We start from the raw sequence: 19,996 nt of genomic DNA, 5'->3' as shown, positions 1-19,996 counted from the left end.
TGAACATATTGCTGCTCTTCCACATCATAATGATTTGTGAACCTGATTTATCCAAGAAAATTCGACAGTCGGGTTATGAATAAGTTGTTTCCTTAACGTGCATTAAACGTAGTCATGTCACGGTGCACGTACAAACAAGCAGCTCACGCATATTCTCTGAACAGTGTCCTATGCATGGACGATCAATACGTGTGTGTCTATGAAAAAAGAAAGAAGGTGTCGATAACACTGATTCCCCAGAATACTGAGCGTCTGCACCCATCAAATGAAAATGTAGCGACTGTTGACTCGTCCTCGAAAAGTTCGGATTACAGGGCCACCTGTTGAGCATAACAAGATTTAGTCGCAAGATTGCCATGATGACGAACAAGACTCGGATGAAAGAGAGGGAAAGCTCTTTATTGAAAATGCAGAGTGTTTAGCCAGCGTATTTTCGCCTACATGCTCCTCTGCAGGGAATGGGACGAACGAGAAGAAAAACCTTAAAACAAGGTGAGCAGAAGCAAAAAGGAAAATAAAAGAAACAAAAATGCAGGTCGTGTGATGTTATCAGTAGTAAGGTAAGTGTCCGACGCGACGCATGTAGACGGTAAATGCAAACGAAAATAATGTCACAGTCTTGATGAGACGACATGCGTGAGTCATAATATAGACAGCAAACCAATTGACTCAATATATAAGAACAAGAAGTCCAGGGCTTTGCGCTATTTTGATGGGCAAGGCCAGGGACCCAGCATCTCTGTCAATGCCAAGGGGCCTTTGTCGAGCTTTTCCATGTTCATCTTATACTGATGTCGCTCGTGTCTGCAAGCTGGGCGCTCGAGTAAGATGTGCTCTAGGAATTCTACCGCACCACAGTTGTCGTAACATGGATTTGTATTCTGTCCATTGCGGAAAACAAGATTGTTCGTGTACGCAACCTTCAGCCGAAGCCGGTGATAGAGAGTCTCCAGATGGCATGGCAGACATTATGGTAGCCTTTATTGAAGTTCTGGGTCGATGTTGAATAAAACTTGTAATTGCCTTAAGGTAAACACCATCTTTTACACCGTTCACTGAGTACATATCGCTTTGCCAAAGGTGAAGCTTCACTTTTAGTAAAAATCACTGTTATAAATTTTGTGTGATCATGTCTTTTGCGGGCTGCCTCATCCGTTTTTTCATGACACTTGGATGGCATGTACATGGATCGCCGATCCCTTAAGCGATTCAAATGCCCTCTGTCCAACTTGCTCACTTATTCAGTCAAATACTAGGAACATACCGGGTGTCCTACGTAACTTGAGCCAAACTTTCAATATATGCAAATGCCACGCAGCTGGACAGAACCCAGGTAATGTTGTTTGCCGTCGCTTGGAGATACTCAGATTATAATTTGCATTTCTCATAACTACATAATTAGCCTTAATTAATTAATTTCTCAAATAATATAATTACATGAAAATTGTCGATGGGAAAATTGTAGAGTGACATGAAAAACTCCAGAGACAGATTTCTTCTGCTCAATACGTACTACAGAAAGGTGTTTTTTCCAAGCAAGAAAGAAACCCACGCATATACGCAAAGTGCCTTGAGCGGCCAGTCGCGCGGCAATTTTGCATGTACTCGCAGGCTTCTCTGGAAACGGCATGCGACGTGCATTAACAGCCACGTGTGTATGCGTTTTGAACTATTCCGGCTGTATTGGCTTTGAGTGGACGAAGAGAACCGCCGTCTGTGAAGTTCCAGCGTCAATTGGGAAATCTTCTCACTATATCTGATCGCTTGGCGTGGGAAATAAAAGATAAGCGTGCATGCTCGTGTAAGGCAAACCCAATGCAATAAAAAAAAATATCCGCGCTCAATCGTTACAACGTATTTGCATTAGCCGCTGGCATCGTTCCCACGCATTTCAAGTCTAGTAGACTTGAAATCACTGTGCCATTTGTCTGCCCTGGTCTCCTGCATGAGACCGACGGCATTGCTGATCATTGAGATCTTTTCAGTTGGTACATCAGCATGATAGATTTGAGCTTTGTACTTCGGCATTGTATAGTTCCCTGTACGGCAGCAATATCTGAAGGCCATCGCATAAAGAAGGGTCTGACGGCTGTTTGTGAAGACACAATTAGCGCAAGACGGATGAGTGCGTCATATAGAGGACGGAAAGAACAAGACCGAAAAAAAAAAAACAGCGGGCTTACGCCGCAGTAAGAAGTCGCGTGGTCAAGCCACATGCTTGGACCATGCGCTATATAGAACAAACAAATGTATAACGCAGATTCTATCACTACTTAGGACGCTCGTGCATTCCGCAGAAGGTTGCTCGACCACCCGATAAGTGTGACTCACACTGTACGGTATCCTGTTATTACTAACCAAAAGTATTTTATTCGTGGGCGGAAACCTCGCCCAACAAACGAGGTAGTTGCGCAATGTATCCTCACATAACATTTTGAACGCTTGTCGAAGTAAACAGTGTAACTTATTCCGTAGCAGAACCGCACCCACGCTGTTAGGATCGTCATATGTTTCGTAACCATTCATTTGCTGCTAAACGACAGCTTACAACTACAGTGAGAATGCTGCAGTAAGGTCACATCAGTGAAACAAACTATCAGATATACGCAACTGATCGCTGAGCTTGACTGTAGGCTCAAGCCCTCCCACATTCATCGCTGTGGGTCTAGCTCCCTCCTCCTCAACGCAGCAGGAACTCCGGCCATAATGACTTGCATCGCTTCGGTACGTCGCACAGAAACATTTCTCGCGCAGGAGACGCCACGCCATAAGAAATAGACCGCACGACGCGCAAGAAACCATCAGAAGCTGCTCCGAGCGTATACCTGGCATGCAACACGGAGCGCATGCTAAAGCCAGCATGCAAACTGCCCAAAGATGGCGCTACTGCCTACCCATTATGGTGGCGCCTATGAAAAAAAGAACATGGTATATAGCAGGTGGTTGGACGCGAGCTTTGTGTCACAGACTATAATAGCGAATACGCCAAATCACACCGGTGGGCACCTGGGCGCCCCAATGCGCCGTTTCATCCAGTAATCCATGGCCGGCTTCTTATGTGGGCATTCCTCAATTCTGACCCATATTCCTCATTCCCATATTGTGACCTACGCACAGCAGCAAAAATTTCGCAAACATCTCTCGGTGGCGCTATTCTTATGTTCGTTATTTGTGTACAACATGGCCCATAAAGCCATTCTTGACGTACTTTGGGCTGTTGAACTTTGAGGTTACGTGCTTATCGAAGATGGCCCATCACCTAAACATATTGCCAGTCATGATGCTCCACAAGGCGGAATTTAGATCCCCACTCTTTTAAATATGGTTTTGGTAGAGCTCACCAAAACAGTACCATAGGCGACTGAAATTTCACTCTACATCGACGATACCTGCTTCTCAGGTTTGGGCGTGACGGGGCCAGAACGCGCGCAAGAATTCAATAGGTGGGCATCTGTATACATTCGCAGGCAAAGCTTGAATGCCTATAGAGACAAAAAGAAAAGAAAAAGGGAGTCGATCCAACGCACATGCCGGAATCTGCGAAGCGATACCTTAGCGAGTACCTGCCTGCCAGCCAACACACACGCGGAGACCCCCACCACGTGACCCACGTGACTGCGCATCATACTGTCCCCTAGATTGGCCCGCTTTTCCATGACATGGTATCCGGGATCAGCGCGCCGACACGCACGGGCCTACTCAGCCACTTCAACGAAGGCCGGGAGGGTACGCAAAGAAAGCTTCGCTTTAAAATTCACACTAGTAGCAATCACATGCAAGTCGGTGTATCTTTAGCCTGCGGTCAGCTGCTACAGATATCTAGACGTTATTGTTGATCGCGATCCGATCTGGAGTCACCACGTCTCTTACTTGAAAAAGAAACTTGTTTGCATTGATTACCTGGTCAAGTTTACCGCAAGAAAGTCACGGGGACAAGCGTTGTGCAGAGCTGCAACCTCTATGTTGCAGCTCTGCACGACGCTTTTCTTCGAATTTGTGAATAGATTATTACTACGAAGACAAGGTAGCTATGGTGGCGTTATATGTAGCTCGAAATCAGGTGGGGAAGTTGCTTCCTCTGGTAATAGTTGCGTCAAGGTAGCTCTTTTGGGGTCTTTTATAGCTTTGTTGCCAAATTGGCCTTGCACGATCTGTGTATTCGGTATAATTATTGCTGCTTCTGCGTCGACCACAATATGTCGCAGGCTGGCAAAACGGACGCAAGCCTTCGTTTTCGTTAAAATTATTTTCGCAAAGGGGTTCCTTTGCGATAACTTTTACTCTGACAATACTGCCTAAAATGTCGAACATAGAATCCAGCTCTACAGTAACGGCGACCAATAATTTTAGCGTATTACGCCCACAGTACAATTATTTATCGCTGATGACACACGGCTAATACTGTAAAATAATGCCAGACGTCTTCAGTATTACGATAGTAGAGAGGTTCCTAAATTACTCTGAATGTAAGCATTACCACAAACAGGTCTGCTATAAATTTCTCAAATATCATCTTTTCTGCCCATTTTTGACGGGATATAAAGAATATGGGTTGCAATCGATGAATGCAGTTTTAGCTGTAAAGCCTCTCTTCATTATCCTGCGAAAAATTGGGATTACTTTCCATATAAAGGAACGTGGTTTATGGCAATGTCTGTTATGACGCACATTTTCCGGCCTTACGAGAAAGTTCTGGTGATTCTTGAGTCGGTGAACGTTTCTGTTTCGCGCGAAATAGTTCATGAAATGATGTTTTGAGCTCTACTGAGGCACCCAAATTTTCACAAAGAAAATCGCAAGTGGTCAAGTGATAATCTGCGAAAGTTCGCATGGAATGACCATAATAGAGACAGGTTAAAGCTCAAGTTGACTGATTTAGTATAGTGGAAATATTGCGGCAGAAATGCAGTGTGGCGTACTTACTGAAAATCTTCTATTATCTTTTGGTAATTTTCACATGGCGAGTATATCACCTCGTGGACATCTGGTTTATCATAGTTGCAATACGCTGTTGACACGTGAACAAGAGCCTTGAAAGAAAATCAGAGGTTTAAGTATTACGAATACCAAAAGAAGATCTGGTGGACAAGTTGCTACTGCTAAGTTGAGGTAAAGCGCTAAAGGGCTCGCTGGACGACAGAATGAAAACGAAATGCTGTGTCTTCGTGTCCCACTGCCGTCCTGTGTGCCATTTTGCACTATACAACAAGTTACTACGAAGAGGCAAGTGTAAGCACAACACTTCATAACCTAGTCAGCTTGTTGAGCTTTACGAAAAAAAAGCTATATGTGTGACATATTTAGGGCAGCCAGTTTTGTATAAAGAAAGGTAAGCTGTAACTTACGCAAATATTTGGCATTTGCTTACAGAGGTCCAGAACTCGCCTTGTGCCCAAAAGATTGACTTCAACTGCTTTCCTGAAATACGATGTCACAATCTTGTAGGTTCACGTATAACACCGTGGTTGCATCTGCGCATCATAAGAGCTGTGAAGCGTTCACGTAGCTGCGAAACATGTTTAGGTCTATGATGAAATGTGGGACACGTAATGGAAGTAGGTTTGTTCTCATTACACGTGGTCCTTGAAGTACTTTACAAATTTGCATATGTATTGCATCCTCCTATAGATTGTACCACCAAATGTGTTATGTGCGTTAGAAATTCTATAATCTGACTGTCATTTTCAGGTGCGCGGACATTGCATTTTATTTGAAAAAGAAAAAAAGAAAAGGAAACTGACATTTTTCTTGCTTGGATACTTGATGAGCTTCATATTACACGAGTAATTCTGACATAAGATCACAATTAGGCTTTATTTAATCAGCGCGCGAGTACATCCTGCTGTTTTGTCATGCAGCCACTACTGTTACTCTTACTTACCTGATAGGTTCATTGAATTTGATAGCGGCACCTGAGTGGAAGACAACGGAAACATTGTCGACTAAGGTGGCACGATCAGATGCACTGAGTCCCAAGTCTGGCTGAACTAGGTCTCCGGCCAGTACCGTGACTTTTTCAAAAACTTCTGGTTGCTCCTGTTTTAGGTGTTCAAATATCTGCGTACGAAAAACAAAAGAAAGCAGAAGTTTTTTCGACTTCTAAGAATTATAGCCCAAGTTCCAGCGAAGCTATTTCTTTCAGCCACCGCAATTATGAATTTTAGTTGCTTCTAATTAACCTATCCAACTTAAATGAGTTTCTACTGATGATGTTTTTGAGAACATACATGTATTAGCGAATATGTGTTCGCAGTATCTACGCCGTGCAGCTTCGTCAGTTTCCTGCTCTGAAAGTAATAACGAAACCGCCAACACAGGTCGCACATTTAAGTGCGCTTGTACCCTAACCATATTGCAAGCAACCTCCTAATGCGCGGACGTCAGCACTGTTCGCATACAAGGCCACTTTCTACTAAAATATTTTGCATGCACTCCAATTATTCCATATATTTGTCGTACGATCCTTATGAAACTTACAAATAGATTACGTGGAATGATTCCCCAAGAATTATATGGAAAGGACAAGGAGTACATCTGAAGCTATTACAGAGTATAGCTTATTCTCATTATCACTCCTCATATCCATCTTTTTTTTCATCTCCTCTTTCTCTCTGGTGGAGGAGCATGCTAGAGGTGTGTTACCTCAAACCGGCCTCTCTACGTTTCCTGAAATAAATTCTACTTTTCTCCCTTTTACTCAATCTCTTCCTTCATGGATGGTTGGGGAGAGTGAGCTATGCAAACATAAACGTACATAACACACTGTTGATTATTGTATATAACATTGTTGATCACTGTATACAACATAGCGTGAAATTTCCTAGCAGCCGTGTTAATTGCGGTCGCTTGACGAATCCATATGTCTACACGTGGGCAGGGCTCACCGGTGACTTGAATATTTCCTCATGTCTCGCTTGTGGTTCTTGTCCTTTTTTACTTCGCACGAGTAGGTAAACCCTCTCCAGCCCGGAACAAGATCGCAGCAGTTTTTCCAGGAGAACCTGAATGTGGATGTGAACAAATCAAAGACGCGAGGAGCAGCAATATTGAAAAGCTTGGCCTGAATTTCTGGACATCTCCATCAGCTTTAGTCACATTGATCGTCAGCTGCTTGGTACTCGCGACCTAATGAAGCGATTTGGACACGTTTAAAAGAGACAAAGCAAGTGAGACTGCGGCTTGATAGGGCCGCTCGCTTTATCATCGGCCGATGATGAGGCGTAAACAGTCCCATCACATATGGGCGTCTTTGAAAGGCGTGAACGTTGCACTGTCCCCAAGTTGAGCTTCAGCTTCGTAGAGGAAATTGGCAAAAATTTACTACGCTGCACAAATTAGTAGCGTCAGCCCTTTGAATCTCTGCAAGAGGTTGCGAACTACTTGGTCTATGAGCTGAAGATCTGGCATTAGGATCAATCGTCTCACTCATTATTTTGAAACATTAGTTTGTCTAGTTTTCGTAATTACTTGTCTAAATGAGATACCTCGCGTCATTTTACACTGTAAATATGTATCTCTGGTTTAAAAAAAAAAGAAACGCCCCCGAGGAAGTTACGTAACTGTCGTTTCCCCCTTTTTGCCAATTTCAACATTTTTTGAAATACCCTGCATATTCACGGTTCAGAAGTGTGTGAATAAGCTAAATTCTGGTGTTTTACGTGCCAAAATCACAACATATGATTATAAAACACGCCGTGATTGGGGACTGTAGAATAATTTTGACTATCTACGTTTGCTTAACGCGCGCCTAAATCTAAGTACACAATCATTTTTTTTTTGCATTTCACCCCCCATCGAAATGCGAACGCCGTGGCAGGGATGGAACCTTGAGCTCAGCCTTGCAATGCCGTAGCCACTAAGCTACCTTGGCGGGTAAAGCGTGCGATAATTTTTGACAGTCCAAATGCTTGTCTGCACAAGCGAACTACAGAAAATAGACGGTATACAGTGATACACTTCATGCTACACTACAACTACACACGCATGTTTGTCACCACGTCGAGCGCGCATATAGATTTTAGACAGGCCGAAAGAGTTAACCAGGGCCTAGATTTTGTAGCGATGCCTTCCGCTTGATTCTATGCCACTCTTATTATTGGCCGTTCTCGGACCGTTAATAACGCGGGCTGACCGTCACTGTGGCCAGGAGGGCGATAAGCGCGAAAGGGAAAAGCGCCGGAAAAGAGCATCGCTACAAAATCGCGATTTAGGTTTCTATTTTGCATCTCACTCGAGACGGTGGTCACACAACTGACCGACCTCAGAGATTTTCATGCAAACCGCTCTGGAGTTCTTATTCTCTAACTGGCAGTGACAGATTACCTTTCCGACGAACCCTGTACCTCCTGTAATGAGCACCACCCGGTCCTTGTAGAATGATGCTACCTGGGAGCCATCGCTGGCCCCGTAGACTCCCACTGGTGTTGGGCTTGGCTGTTGCTGGTAGATTTCAGGTGTCATGGTGGATGCTTGTCGGTGCGCTGAGAAAAACACGCGAAAAGGGCAGTGATGAAAAAGAAACCGGTTTTCAGCGACCCATGCATCGTTTGGCTGCCCATGGCATTGGGCTGTCGCGTAAGCTGAATTTAATTTTTTTATGAAATATGCATGTTTATTTCACGCAAGACGATTCACTTCAGATTGTGCTGGTAAAAAGTACTAGATTGTACCTTAGGGTTACTTCGTAAACCTAAAGCCAGTGCAACAAAATACTCATGCCGTTGCATACACAGAAAGCGCGCAATGATTCAGCAGCCGCTAAGATTCTGGTGAGTGCCTATATGTGATAGCTAAGCTTGCGCAGTGTTTTTGTGGCACTCGTTTTTTTCTGCATATTTCCTTTCTAAATCTCGACATTAGGGAAGAAAATCTACCTCAGCACTTCACCAATTAAATAAAAGGCTTGGGGTTAGTTTCTTATTTCAAGGTACGAAGCGACTGCCAGAAATATTAGAAAAATTAGTGTTATAAAGTGGGCGACTCTAATTGTCCAGCTCTTTCTTTTTCTGCGTGAAATAGCATGCATGCCAAATTATCCCAGTTCTTACGTGAAATATGTACGGTGTGGGTGTATAATGTCGATATTGGCAGTGGGATGTCTGTAAAGAATGCGGAAGCCTCGATGTCTAAGAAATGCCCTTTTTTTACGCGTGACAAATACATGTCTGCGCAAGAAAAGTCATTCTTCGGGCGCGCCGACCCACAGATATCGGACGAACGGACGGACGGACACGCCTGTACCTTGCTTTTAGAAGACACAGACTGAACAGGCCCGAGTCAATGACTGCACTAAGCAGCTCCACTGCTCCATTGGCCATGTATTCCATGGTGACACCGTAACCTCAGCTACGTAACCGAGTTACTTTTAGTAACCTCAGTCATACAGCTGTGCAGATATTAACACAAGCGAGTCGCAAGATAATTCTTCAATACTGTGGCTCTTTGAGCGGGTTGGTAGGACATGACAAAAAACATTTAAGCGCACAACCAGGCGAGGACAGCGAACGAAGACAGGAGGCACACGACCGCTCGTGTGTCTCGTGTCTTTTTTCACCGCGTCCTTGTGGGCTTGTGGTCTTAAAAGCTTTTTTTTTGGAGAACTCTTCACTTGAATTGAAAGCCACTGTGCACTGCGGTAAGGGTTATGGGTGACATTGTGGAACTTGTTGCTCTCCGTTCCGTCAGATGCATGAGTCACGAACAGCTCGTCCAAAGATGTAAAAGGTTTACCCCCTCAACAAGCAAACACGCAGAAAGGCTTGCGGTGACGGCTGAACACTTATTTGTGCAGTGACTTCGGCTTCAACAGAGGCAGTGTGCGTACGCTTGTGTGTATGCTCACAAACTGCGCTTTGTGAGTGGACGCCATGCCCTTTTTGGACGCATGTGTGTGCTTTCCTGAGTTTTGAGCGAGCGCGTAGCATTGTTATCTCTGTAGTACGGTATTTGCAGTTTTGTTTTCCGTGCATTTAAAAAATGAAAGCAAAAGAAAAAAGTCACACCTCTGCGCGGCAGAGGCAGCGCAGTCACAGCGTAAGCTGCAGGAGCGGCTCCGTAGGAGAACGTCTTAGCTTGAATAGGCTAACTGCAAGTACGCAGTACACGGAAAGTAGTATTTTAATTTGCACACCTTTATTGAAACACACTCTGGTGTGCTTCATGATCCGAAAAGTAGGCCGCAGAAGACATGCAGCGGGGCACTACGGGTAGAACATTTTTTTAGGCCAGTTGGTTCAAAAACGAGAAGGAAAGCAGTAGTGCGAAAGAAAAGTACACAGGACTGGCGCGTACACAGTACTGGCGCTAAAGCGCCAATCCTGCTGCGCTTTGTCTCATTACGCGTACTTTGTTCTCTATAAACACAAAGTTTAAACAAGACCTGCTGCGCGAATAGCTGCATTTTGGGCAGCACAAAACTTGAGGATCTTAATGGCGAAGCTGTAGGGGTTCATTGTGGGCAGCTAGCACCCACTAGAGCGTCTTCGCGGTGAATTCTCTTTGCGTCGTTTTCACGAGAACGAACTGAACTCTCCGACCGGCGTCGACGGCGAGCTGCGGCTTGTGTTGCTCTCTGCACAGCGGTCTGCTTAGCCCAATGTGGCCTAGTTGCAGCCGCGCGCGCGGCCATACGATTCTATTCTTTAATAGTGGTTCGTACCTAGCGAGGAGGCGCCATAAAGTATACCGATAAGCTCAGGTACCGAGACTACGTGGCGCAAATGTCACATCCTTTGGCATGTGGCACGATACGATGCAACTGCTACATGTCGTGACACCTGGTGGAACACAGCGCCACTGCAATGAAAAGTTTTCTAGTATCGATGCCACGCAGCGCGCATCTCACATAGCGTCACTTCTTCGCACGCTTGGACGCCTGTATAGGGCTTGTTCCCGCAGCAACCAGTAAGCGCTGTCATGGCGCAGTTGTGAAGTAGCTGACTCCCGCGTAGAGGGCCCGGGTTTGATCCCAGCGGGAACTTGGTATCTTTTTTCTCATTCCTGGCGATACCTGCGACGGGCATCAGCGGCGGCGGCGGACATCACCAATCAAAAGGGCTATTGGATTGAGGCCATAACAGCCTGCGCGGCAAAACAAATTGCATGCTGTTATTGTGGAAGAGCTCTGGGGCTCTTGGTACGAGCCCACGTAAGTTCGGAAAATTATTTTTTAATGTTATTTTCGCTTCTGTGGCTTCGAATGTGATGTTAAAAGAAACGGAAATCTTAGAAGGAACTGCAGTGTTACAATGATACCTGGATAGAGAGCTCTTAGCTGCTTAGCGTAGTTAATAATAAAGGCCCAGATGTACGCACAAAACGTTCTTACACCAAAATTGGTTCTTAAGAAGAGGCGCCAGCCAACTGTGATGTTAAATATATTATCAGCGTAAGCGCGCGGCGAGTAGAAAACAGCTTTTACGAGCTAAAGGATTTGTGAATTTAGCTTCACACGAATATACATGTTTTCCCTTCAAGACTAGTATACTTTCGAGCGATAGCAATGGAGTAGACATTTGTTGAACACCCCCCCGGAGTGTTGCGCTGTCTTTCGACAAAGCTCACAACAAGCTCATTCTCACGCTTCGGGCAGTGAAAATGACCGTCACTTGTGCGGGCACAAACTCCCACTACGGCGATGTCGCATCTGCGAGACATCACATTTTAGAGCTTGTCAAAAGAGGCCGAAAAGGTGAAGTGCGGCACTTCTCAATATATTGTATGGTAGAATATGGCAAGAGAAAGCCTTGCCTGTTTTAAAATATATAGCTCCGAAAAAAGAGGTACTCCTGTTTGACGCGCTTCCAGTCACCATTCTGCGTCCTTAGGCTTGGCGTTCTGCTTGTATTCGCGAGGCCTCGAGTTGGAATTCTTACCACTGTGGTCGCATTCGATGGGAACGAACTGATCAAACCTCCCAGTACACAGCTATTATGGTGCGCGTTAAATAATTATAGCTGCTCGCTCATGATAGCCCTGCATAGAGGCGCGTGCGGAGCTTTAAAATCAAACAAACAAACAAACAAACAAACAAACAAACAAACAAACAAACAAACAAACAAACAAACAAACAAACAAACAAACAAACAAGCAAGCAAGCAAGCAAGCAAGCAAGCAAGCAAACAAACAAACAAACAAACAAACAAACAAACAAACAAACAAACCTTCTGCATGCTGTCGAGGCGCATACTTGATACGCAACTAATGCACACGAATTTGTATTGCTGTTCGTGAAATAGACTTGCAGAAATAAGTATACGTCCTTAAAAAATTAGCGCCCCTTTTCAGATGCGATAAGGACAAGGTCGACGCTTAACCAAAAGACACAGATTGCAAGGGGCCAAGAAATTACTAAAGGAAAAAAGTGTTCCATAGAATCATTAGTTAATTTAGTATTACACAGTGATAGACCCACGTGGCCCTCACAACGCACCACGAATTCAATCGTGCTGAATGTATACGAGACTGTGGCTTCAAACTCGCACATTGAAATGCTGCGACCGTGCAACATACCATAGCGCACAACTGTAGTGGGTGTCTTCATAGCATTTAAAAGAATAGCATCTCCCTGCTTTTATCCTCTTTCCAACCCTGAATTCCCCCACCCAGTGCAAAGTAACCGATCAGAAACTCTCATATGGTTAACTTGTCTGCTATTCTTCCTTCTATATCTCTCTGTTCGCCATTGCTGGCACGACTTCAAAACGCTGCGGTTGGAATGACGGAGTTATTTTCTCATAATCTATTCTGCAACACCAACCTCCTTCTATTCGTTTTCTGCGTTCCTTTCTTTCTTTCTTTCTTTCTTTCTTTCTTTCTTTCTTTCTTTCTTTCTTTCTTTCTTTCTTTCTTTTTTGCTGATCGCAAATTGGCTCGTAAAGGAAACAAGGTGTTCAATTATAGGCTGCGAGTTTATCCGTGTCGAGTGGCAGCGGGACAAAGGCTACACGTCATGGCGCTCGTCAGGAAAGCTTGTTAGCGAAGCAAACAAAAAATATGCAAGAATACTGCTCCGCGAGGCAATTCCTTCCGGCCACAATCGCTGCGCATGAAACATTAAAAAACAGTCCAATTAGAAACAACAGTAAGGAATTCTAGTGGAACGACTTGTTTAAAAAAAATAGTAAAAGAACGCGGCAAGCGGAAATGACACGCGCTCCACGATAAATTAGTCGGGTAATTTCGTAGCAAAAACATTTAGGTTATACAGCAGGAGCAAGTGACAGTTACGAAGGTGCAAGCAACTGAATTTATTGGTGGCCGAAACATGCAGTGTGAGTTTGAAATGAACGCCTTTCTTCTGTTGTTTAACAAACTGTAGAAGCCATATCGTCGTCTACATAATATCGATCTATCACAATAAATACGATTACAAGCGGGCTTTTTTTATGTACGGAGCAACGTCGCGCTTTCGCTTACGATTATAGAGAGCCTTGAAAAGCTTGTGCGCCCTGCTAATTAGGATAATTGACTCCGGTGGGTTCGATCACACTGAGTACATGGGCATTTAAGGCAGAAAGCTGGGCTAGTTGGTGGTTTTTCGTATAAGAGGACATTGCACTAGCGCGTAAAAAAGGACATGGACAGGAACATGAAAAAAGACACACTGAACGCTAGACATCAACTGGCTTTATTCTCAGGACACAAATATATATACAAAAAGACACATGCTACATGATCAATCCCTTAAGCGCATGTGCAATGGCACCTTATCGTGCAAGAATTTTGCCGTCAAAGATACGTTGGGTTTGCTGACGCAGGCCTAATTTTGACGCTGAAATTCTTGCAAACTTGTTAGTGTCTCCACTTGCACAAAACCACCCTGCCCATTTAAATATGAACTGCCTTTTGTAGAGTGCAGGACAAATGTGCTGTACAAAATTCTGCTGTCATGCGGAACTTGCTACATCCGTCTAACTGGCCGGTGTATCAACGTTCGTCTAATGAAGCAAAGCTGCTTGTGAGGCACCATCGGGATCTGGGCATATGGCGGCACATTGCAAGCGCTGTGAGAATGAATGCATGCCGCTCTTTGATAAGACTCGAGTGATTACTTCTAGCACAGATCAGAGAGAGCGTGAAATACTCTAGGCCTTCCTTATTCATCGGCAAAAACAGGCCTGCGTCAGCAAACCCAACGTATCTTTGACGGCAAAAGACATAACATTCTTGCACGATAAGGTGCCATTGCGCATGCGCTTCAGGGATTCATCATGTAGCACGTATCTTTTTGCACGTATATTTGTGTCCTCCTGAGAATAAAGCCAGTTGATGTGTAGCGTTCGGTGTGTCTTTTTTTATGTTCCTGTCCATGTCCTTTTTTACGCGCTAGTGCAATGTCCGCTTATACGTACGTGAACAGGCTGTCTGACTTTTCCTTTTGGTCGCGACTTGCCTTTTGGCGTCATCTATGCAGGCCATCGTTCCTAAAGCAATGACACTAACGTAGCAGCTATAGTGGATGACACGAGCAGCCTTTAGCAATTAGCTGTCCGGTGTCGCCGGGACGAGAGCGATGAACAATGTTCGTCGAGGGAACAATGTTTATAAAAGCTGCGCGCTCACAGAAGCACAACATATATGAAAACACATTTGGGCCTTCCATGTCCTTTGTGTCACAGTGGCACATGGCCAGGGGCACTTATCTAGTTGCGCACTCCCAAAAGCCCTACTCGCACCTGCCCTGTGGCCCCAGTAGTCTATGTGGACGCATACCAAGTTAGACTGCTCCGGACGTCTAATTGGTCCCTTCTATGTACCAAATAGGAAGCAGGGGGGGAAAATGTAACCAATTTCATTGTTGTGGAGTGCCCTGATACAAAGCCATGCTCTTCGTCTATTTAAATGACCTTATAACTAACAGAGAGCAGGGAACGAAATACAAGTTCCAACACCTTAGACGCAACGCACAAGATACGCATGAGCCGGTAGTTATTAATTACGCGTCTAGCCCCAGACATATGTATGGGCACTACCCGTGCTACCTTCCGAGAACTAGAAAACGTACCATACTTTAGGTAACTATTGAATGCGCGTGTGAGAACAGTGAAAAACACGCTCCCATGTGTCTTAAACAGTGCAGGAGGGATACCATCAGCACCACAAGAAAGGGAAGGCTTGAGACACTTTGAAAATAAGGTCTACAATTCCTTATTTACTGATAGAGGGAAATTGTACCAGACTGAGAAGGAAGGTTACATGATGTAGAAACATTTTTACACAAAATACTGGACTGAAATGTTATGAAAAGGCATCAGCAGCGTTCGCAACAACATCACTATTTTCACCAACAAGGCACTCTCTGCTGTGCTCTTCTTAGATGGGAGAGAGATTGAGGGCATGCGTAGCTTCAGGAATATTTAGAATTATGTGTCATGCTTGTTTGAACACGTTCGCTCTGGTTGTAGTGATCATTGTTACAATGCGATTTGCAAAGCGAACGCAAACGCCTAAGTTTAAGTTTCCCGTTATCTAGGCCTGTTTGCCGCTTTTCTGTGTGCACGGTCTTTTGGTATTGTAGCCGTTCTAGCTCTTCAGAAAAGGAATGGGAGGATTTTGACTTTTTGATTGTTTTTGTAAGCATGAATGGGCGCATAACATTTTAGATGAATTTCATAAACAAATGAACCTGCTCATAAACACCAGCTGCCCCTTCTACGAACGACCAGTCAGTGCTTTCAAAATAACGTTAAAAGCTGACGTACTATGTAAGAAAAATATTGAAGCTGCACAACCTCATGTCAGCGGAATGGATGCTGCGTTTCTGTGTTGCCATAACTAAGGAAACCGTTAAGGGAGGGTGTAACTTGCCTGGCGCGACCCGATGAACGTTGAAATGCGTGATGGAAACAGTATTAGGATTCGTGAGACAAAGATTCTTAAACGTTGCCACGTCAGTCCTCTGCGAAGGTTAGCTGCTGCAGGGAATTAAAAGAGACAAAGTCAAGCAAGAAGCGGAATTTTTGAGAAACGCCAAAAGGAATTCTGGCAGACATTATTATTATTACTCAGAACTTACACTAATGTCGCCAATGAGAAAGACTTTGTGGCTATTATGCGAAATTATGATGACTTCAATTGATGCCAGGAAGGGACTATATGCGGCAGTATTCACATCCGGCGCTACATAGAACGCACCAAGCAACAGCCACTCGCCACTTGAACGGCATATGTCTAACCAAACAGCCTAATGATCGCATTCTAGGTCAAAACGGTGGACACATTCTCTCGAGCTATCAACAGCGATAAAGAAGCCATCACGTGTCTTGTTCCAGGAGCAGCAACGATAACTGCCATGAAAGACGTTATATCAGAGAGGAAAATAAGCGGTAGAGGCTCTTTCAGGAAAGGTGGATGCTTCACCTAAAGCTATCATAGGATGAGGATTATAGGAGAAGAAACAACATTTCAAAAACACTTATTAACTTTGGTGCATAGAAAACGAACATTTTGGTAGAAGATGGATGGATGCATAATTCTCCTTTAGTCCCATCTTTGGCTGCCTCCTCTTTTTTCTGCTCCTTACGCAAGATCATGCTGTCATGGAGTTTGCTACGGATTGGTTCGAACAGGCAACACAGATCGTGGAAGAAACCGCGGCAAATTCTCTCTTGCGTAAGAAAGATTTTAAGAAATCTCGATTTCCATGCTTAGTTTCTAAGTGATGAAGCTCGCAGTAGCTCGGCCGAAGAAAGATGTCAGAAAAACTGTGGGCCAGCTGCTAGATGGCCCAGCATGTCCATAGGTAATCGCGAGAGAGGAGGCCGACTGCAACGCAGAAGGACAGGGACGTGACGCGCCCGCCGCTATATTTAGTTTCACCACATTTCTTGCATCGCATAACCATAAGGCACATGCAGCTGCAGAACGGATTATCGGTTCTTCAGCGAGTTTTATCGTGTTTACAGCGTGTGGGATCCCTGCGAGAGCACTGCACAGGAAAGTCAGATATGAGAACGCTAATGGCTTCACGTATAGCATACCTCGAAAGCACGTGTCTAAGAGCCACTTGAAAAACTGAAACATCCATTTAAACATTAACTAAATCTAAAACATTAACAGCCTTGCCGCTTTCGCAGTCCCCATACAGGGGCAGAAGGGGCGGGAGAGGGAAAGATGACGCGAGAAGGCAAGGAAACAGCGGTTGCGGGCAAACTACGGTGCGGTACGCTTCTGCCACTTTGAAAGATAAATACCATGCAAATTTGTCAAGCTGACAAATGACGCAGGGCGTGTGGACGCGAAGCCGCATTAAAGCACCGTATGGTCTATGCGACACTATAGAAGCGGTCGCACATCCAATCAACACTTCTATGCTAGACGTCTATGACGTCTTGACGTCTGGCCTTGACGTCTATGGCATTGCTCGAGGTAGCGGGCTCAATCCCGACCATGGCAGCCGCATTTCAACGGGAGCGAAATACAAAAAACATTAGTGCATTTACGTTTGGGTGCATGTTAAAGAACACCAGGTTGTTCAAGTTAATCCGAAGTCCGCCACTTGGGAGTACCTCATAATTTGATCGTGGTTTTAGAACGTAAAGCCCCATAATTGAACGCTTCTGCAACAGTTCGATGTGCCACGTGAGGCAATGATGATATTCAATCCTCTCAGAGACTATGAACAATAGTGCACAACAACGCCTCAAACAAACAGTCTCTCTGTGTGTTATGTGAACTACGCAGAGAAATAGCAGTGGTGAACGAAAGGTAACATTTAAAACCAACTCAAAACTCTCGTATTGGTCTAAACATTGAAGAAGTTACGCGTCGAAATCACCGGTAATTATCGTCAATCAAAGCAAACAGCATAGAAAGCGTCGCTTACATAGATTACCACAATGCGTGGTATCCGCATATTTTTTTAATGAGGATGTTTGCTTTAGCATCGGATACAGCAAACGAATTCAGCTTGCACATACGAGACACGACTTCAAAAGGAAAAAAAAGAAAAGAAAACAAGAAGGGGAACGCACGCTAGCGAAGCCGTGTGCCGGAGGCTCCTCTGGCGTCCTTCAATAAAAAAAATTTCGCTGGCCCTGTCAGGTGCACACGTTACAGCAAGTGAACGAGGTCCCAGTTATCATTTCCGCATCGCGTCACATTTCAGAGCAACATCCAGCTGCGCAAGAGCGCGTGATTATTGCATGATTCTAGAATGAATTACGAAATCACTGCTTGGGCCGTAACCTAGAGCAGGCACAAACACGTGGTACGGCTGAATACATCCCGCATAACAAGAACAAGTGTCACATTTTCCTCTCTCCGAGTACGTACCAGTCGGCGGAATTATTTCAGCGCAGGAGAGGGCTGTCGTGGGGAGCAGAAGACGTTGCCGCCCCTGCAGCTCTTGTGAATGAAGCGGCCACTTTCCGGGCAGATTCCATGCAGATGTCTTCAACAGCGGCGTAACGGGCTGTTCCGCTCCACGCATACCTCCGCGATCGTCGTCCGTGTCTCGCGACGTTCTTCCTGCTTTAGTTGTCGGCTTGACCATCCTACTCTTCATCGTCGTCGTACATCGTCTCCCTGTGACAGACACCGCGAACCTTGAAAACAGTAGGAACTTCAATGTACCCATACTTAATTAGTGGCTTAGTTGGTATAGCACATCGGGCCGGCTCTCATGGGACTTGTGACTTGAAATAAAGCCCGACCACTATACTATAGTAGCGTACAGTTTCTGTTTGCTTTGTTGTCTCATGACCCGTTATGAGTGACGCCAGGATTGCAAGTGTATGGCGCAGCTGTAGGAGAATTTATTCGCGCGACATGACATTCTCCGGGCGTTCCATGGGGACTCGGTTTAACTGTATTTCAAAAATGCACGAACATTCAATGTACATGATTGGGTCAGTTTGTTCTTTTTATCCTTTTTTGTTTTTGTTCATGCTGCTTGGGGGGGGGCTCTTTGTTTTCTTATTACGTTCTTCTTACGGATCAAGCTTTTGTTCCTTTTATGCGCACGGCATTCCTGCCTTTTGGAATGTTGACGCTGCGGAGGCTGGCACTGAATATAAAATTAAAATTTATTTTGCTGGCAAAGTTCCTGGACATTGAAATCAACTCACGCGCAACTACGCAAAGTCGAACCGTCTTTCTTTCTTTGTTTCTTTCTTTTGTTTCTTTCTTTCTTTCTTTTGTTTCTTTGCAGTGCGTAAATGCCATGGCTGTGATGAAAAATGTTTTCTGCAGTTGGCGGAGAGGTTCCCTTGCTCGAGTACTTAAATGCAACAGATTGAGCGGGACAGAAAAGCGGCATTACATTTATTATATTAGCCGTTAGTAAGTTGGGGAGATTATACGTTCGGCGCTATCACTATATTCGAAGCGCCAGACAGACGCACACACAAAGAATGGTTGCAAGGTGAGCTAGGAATCGGTGCTGACCTGCTACTCTATCGAACATTGCACCCAACGACAAATCGTGTAAGGCAACCAGTGGCTCCAATAACTTCCTCAAGGACTGCATTAGATTAAAATGTTCTTGTGAGTTTCACTAAGTAATTCTTATGTGTATCATATGTGTATTTATGTGCAAACTCAAAATGACACGTTACTTTGCAAAGCCTAAGACTACTTGATTTCGGTTTCAAAGTGTGATAATGACTTTCATTGAGCCTCGCCGCAATCCAATAATTAAAGCATGCACAGCTAAACGACCCCGACATGCGGTTCTGCGATAATGTAAGCTTTGTGGATAACTTTGGCAAGAAGTGAGCCGGACATCTGGCTATGATGCACGATACACTGCAAATAAAAAAAAAATATGCAGATGTTGGAATCCATGTGAAGCAAAGCTTCATTCACGCGGTATGTACTAAATAGCATGTAACTAATTCTAACACACACAGTAATTTCTACTTTTATCGTATGCAGCGCACAGCGTTATGGCGTGTTTTTGTTTATCCATCACGAAGGTCACAATTCTAGACTCATGAAATTTTTATGTCTATGTCTCGCATCGTACCCAAGCTATGCTAAAATGGAAGCACCAAAT

The 19,996-nt window shown here is 44.6% G+C and overlaps 1 protein-coding gene across 2 annotated transcripts in view; it reads right to left on the bottom strand.

Moving 5' to 3' along the window:
• Nucleotides 1-18,641, bottom strand: part of LOC142579502 (fatty acyl-CoA reductase 1-like) — a 31,022-nt gene extending 12,381 nt beyond the window's left edge. For both annotated transcript variants that reach the window (XM_075689767.1, XM_075689768.1), the window contains exons 1-6: nt 18,274-18,641; nt 8,323-8,480; nt 6,885-7,001; nt 5,882-6,057; nt 5,346-5,418; nt 4,924-5,030 (exon numbers count right to left, since the gene is read on the bottom strand). In XM_075689767.1, coding sequence (XP_075545882.1) covers nt 4,924-5,030; nt 5,346-5,418; nt 5,882-6,057; nt 6,885-7,001; nt 8,323-8,480; nt 18,274-18,577 — 935 coding nt within the window. In that variant the 5' untranslated portion in view covers nt 18,578-18,641. The remainder of the gene's footprint in view (nt 1-4,923; nt 5,031-5,345; nt 5,419-5,881; nt 6,058-6,884; nt 7,002-8,322; nt 8,481-18,273) is intronic.
• Between the last annotated feature and the right edge of the window lie 1,355 nt (nt 18,642-19,996).

Source organism: Dermacentor variabilis, chromosome 4, assembly GCF_050947875.1.
Source record: "Dermacentor variabilis isolate Ectoservices chromosome 4, ASM5094787v1, whole genome shotgun sequence".
Classification (NCBI taxonomy): Eukaryota; Metazoa; Arthropoda; class Arachnida; order Ixodida; family Ixodidae; genus Dermacentor; species Dermacentor variabilis.
The sequence above is the reverse complement of the archived record's forward strand: the minus strand, read 5'-3'. Positions and strand labels throughout refer to the sequence as shown.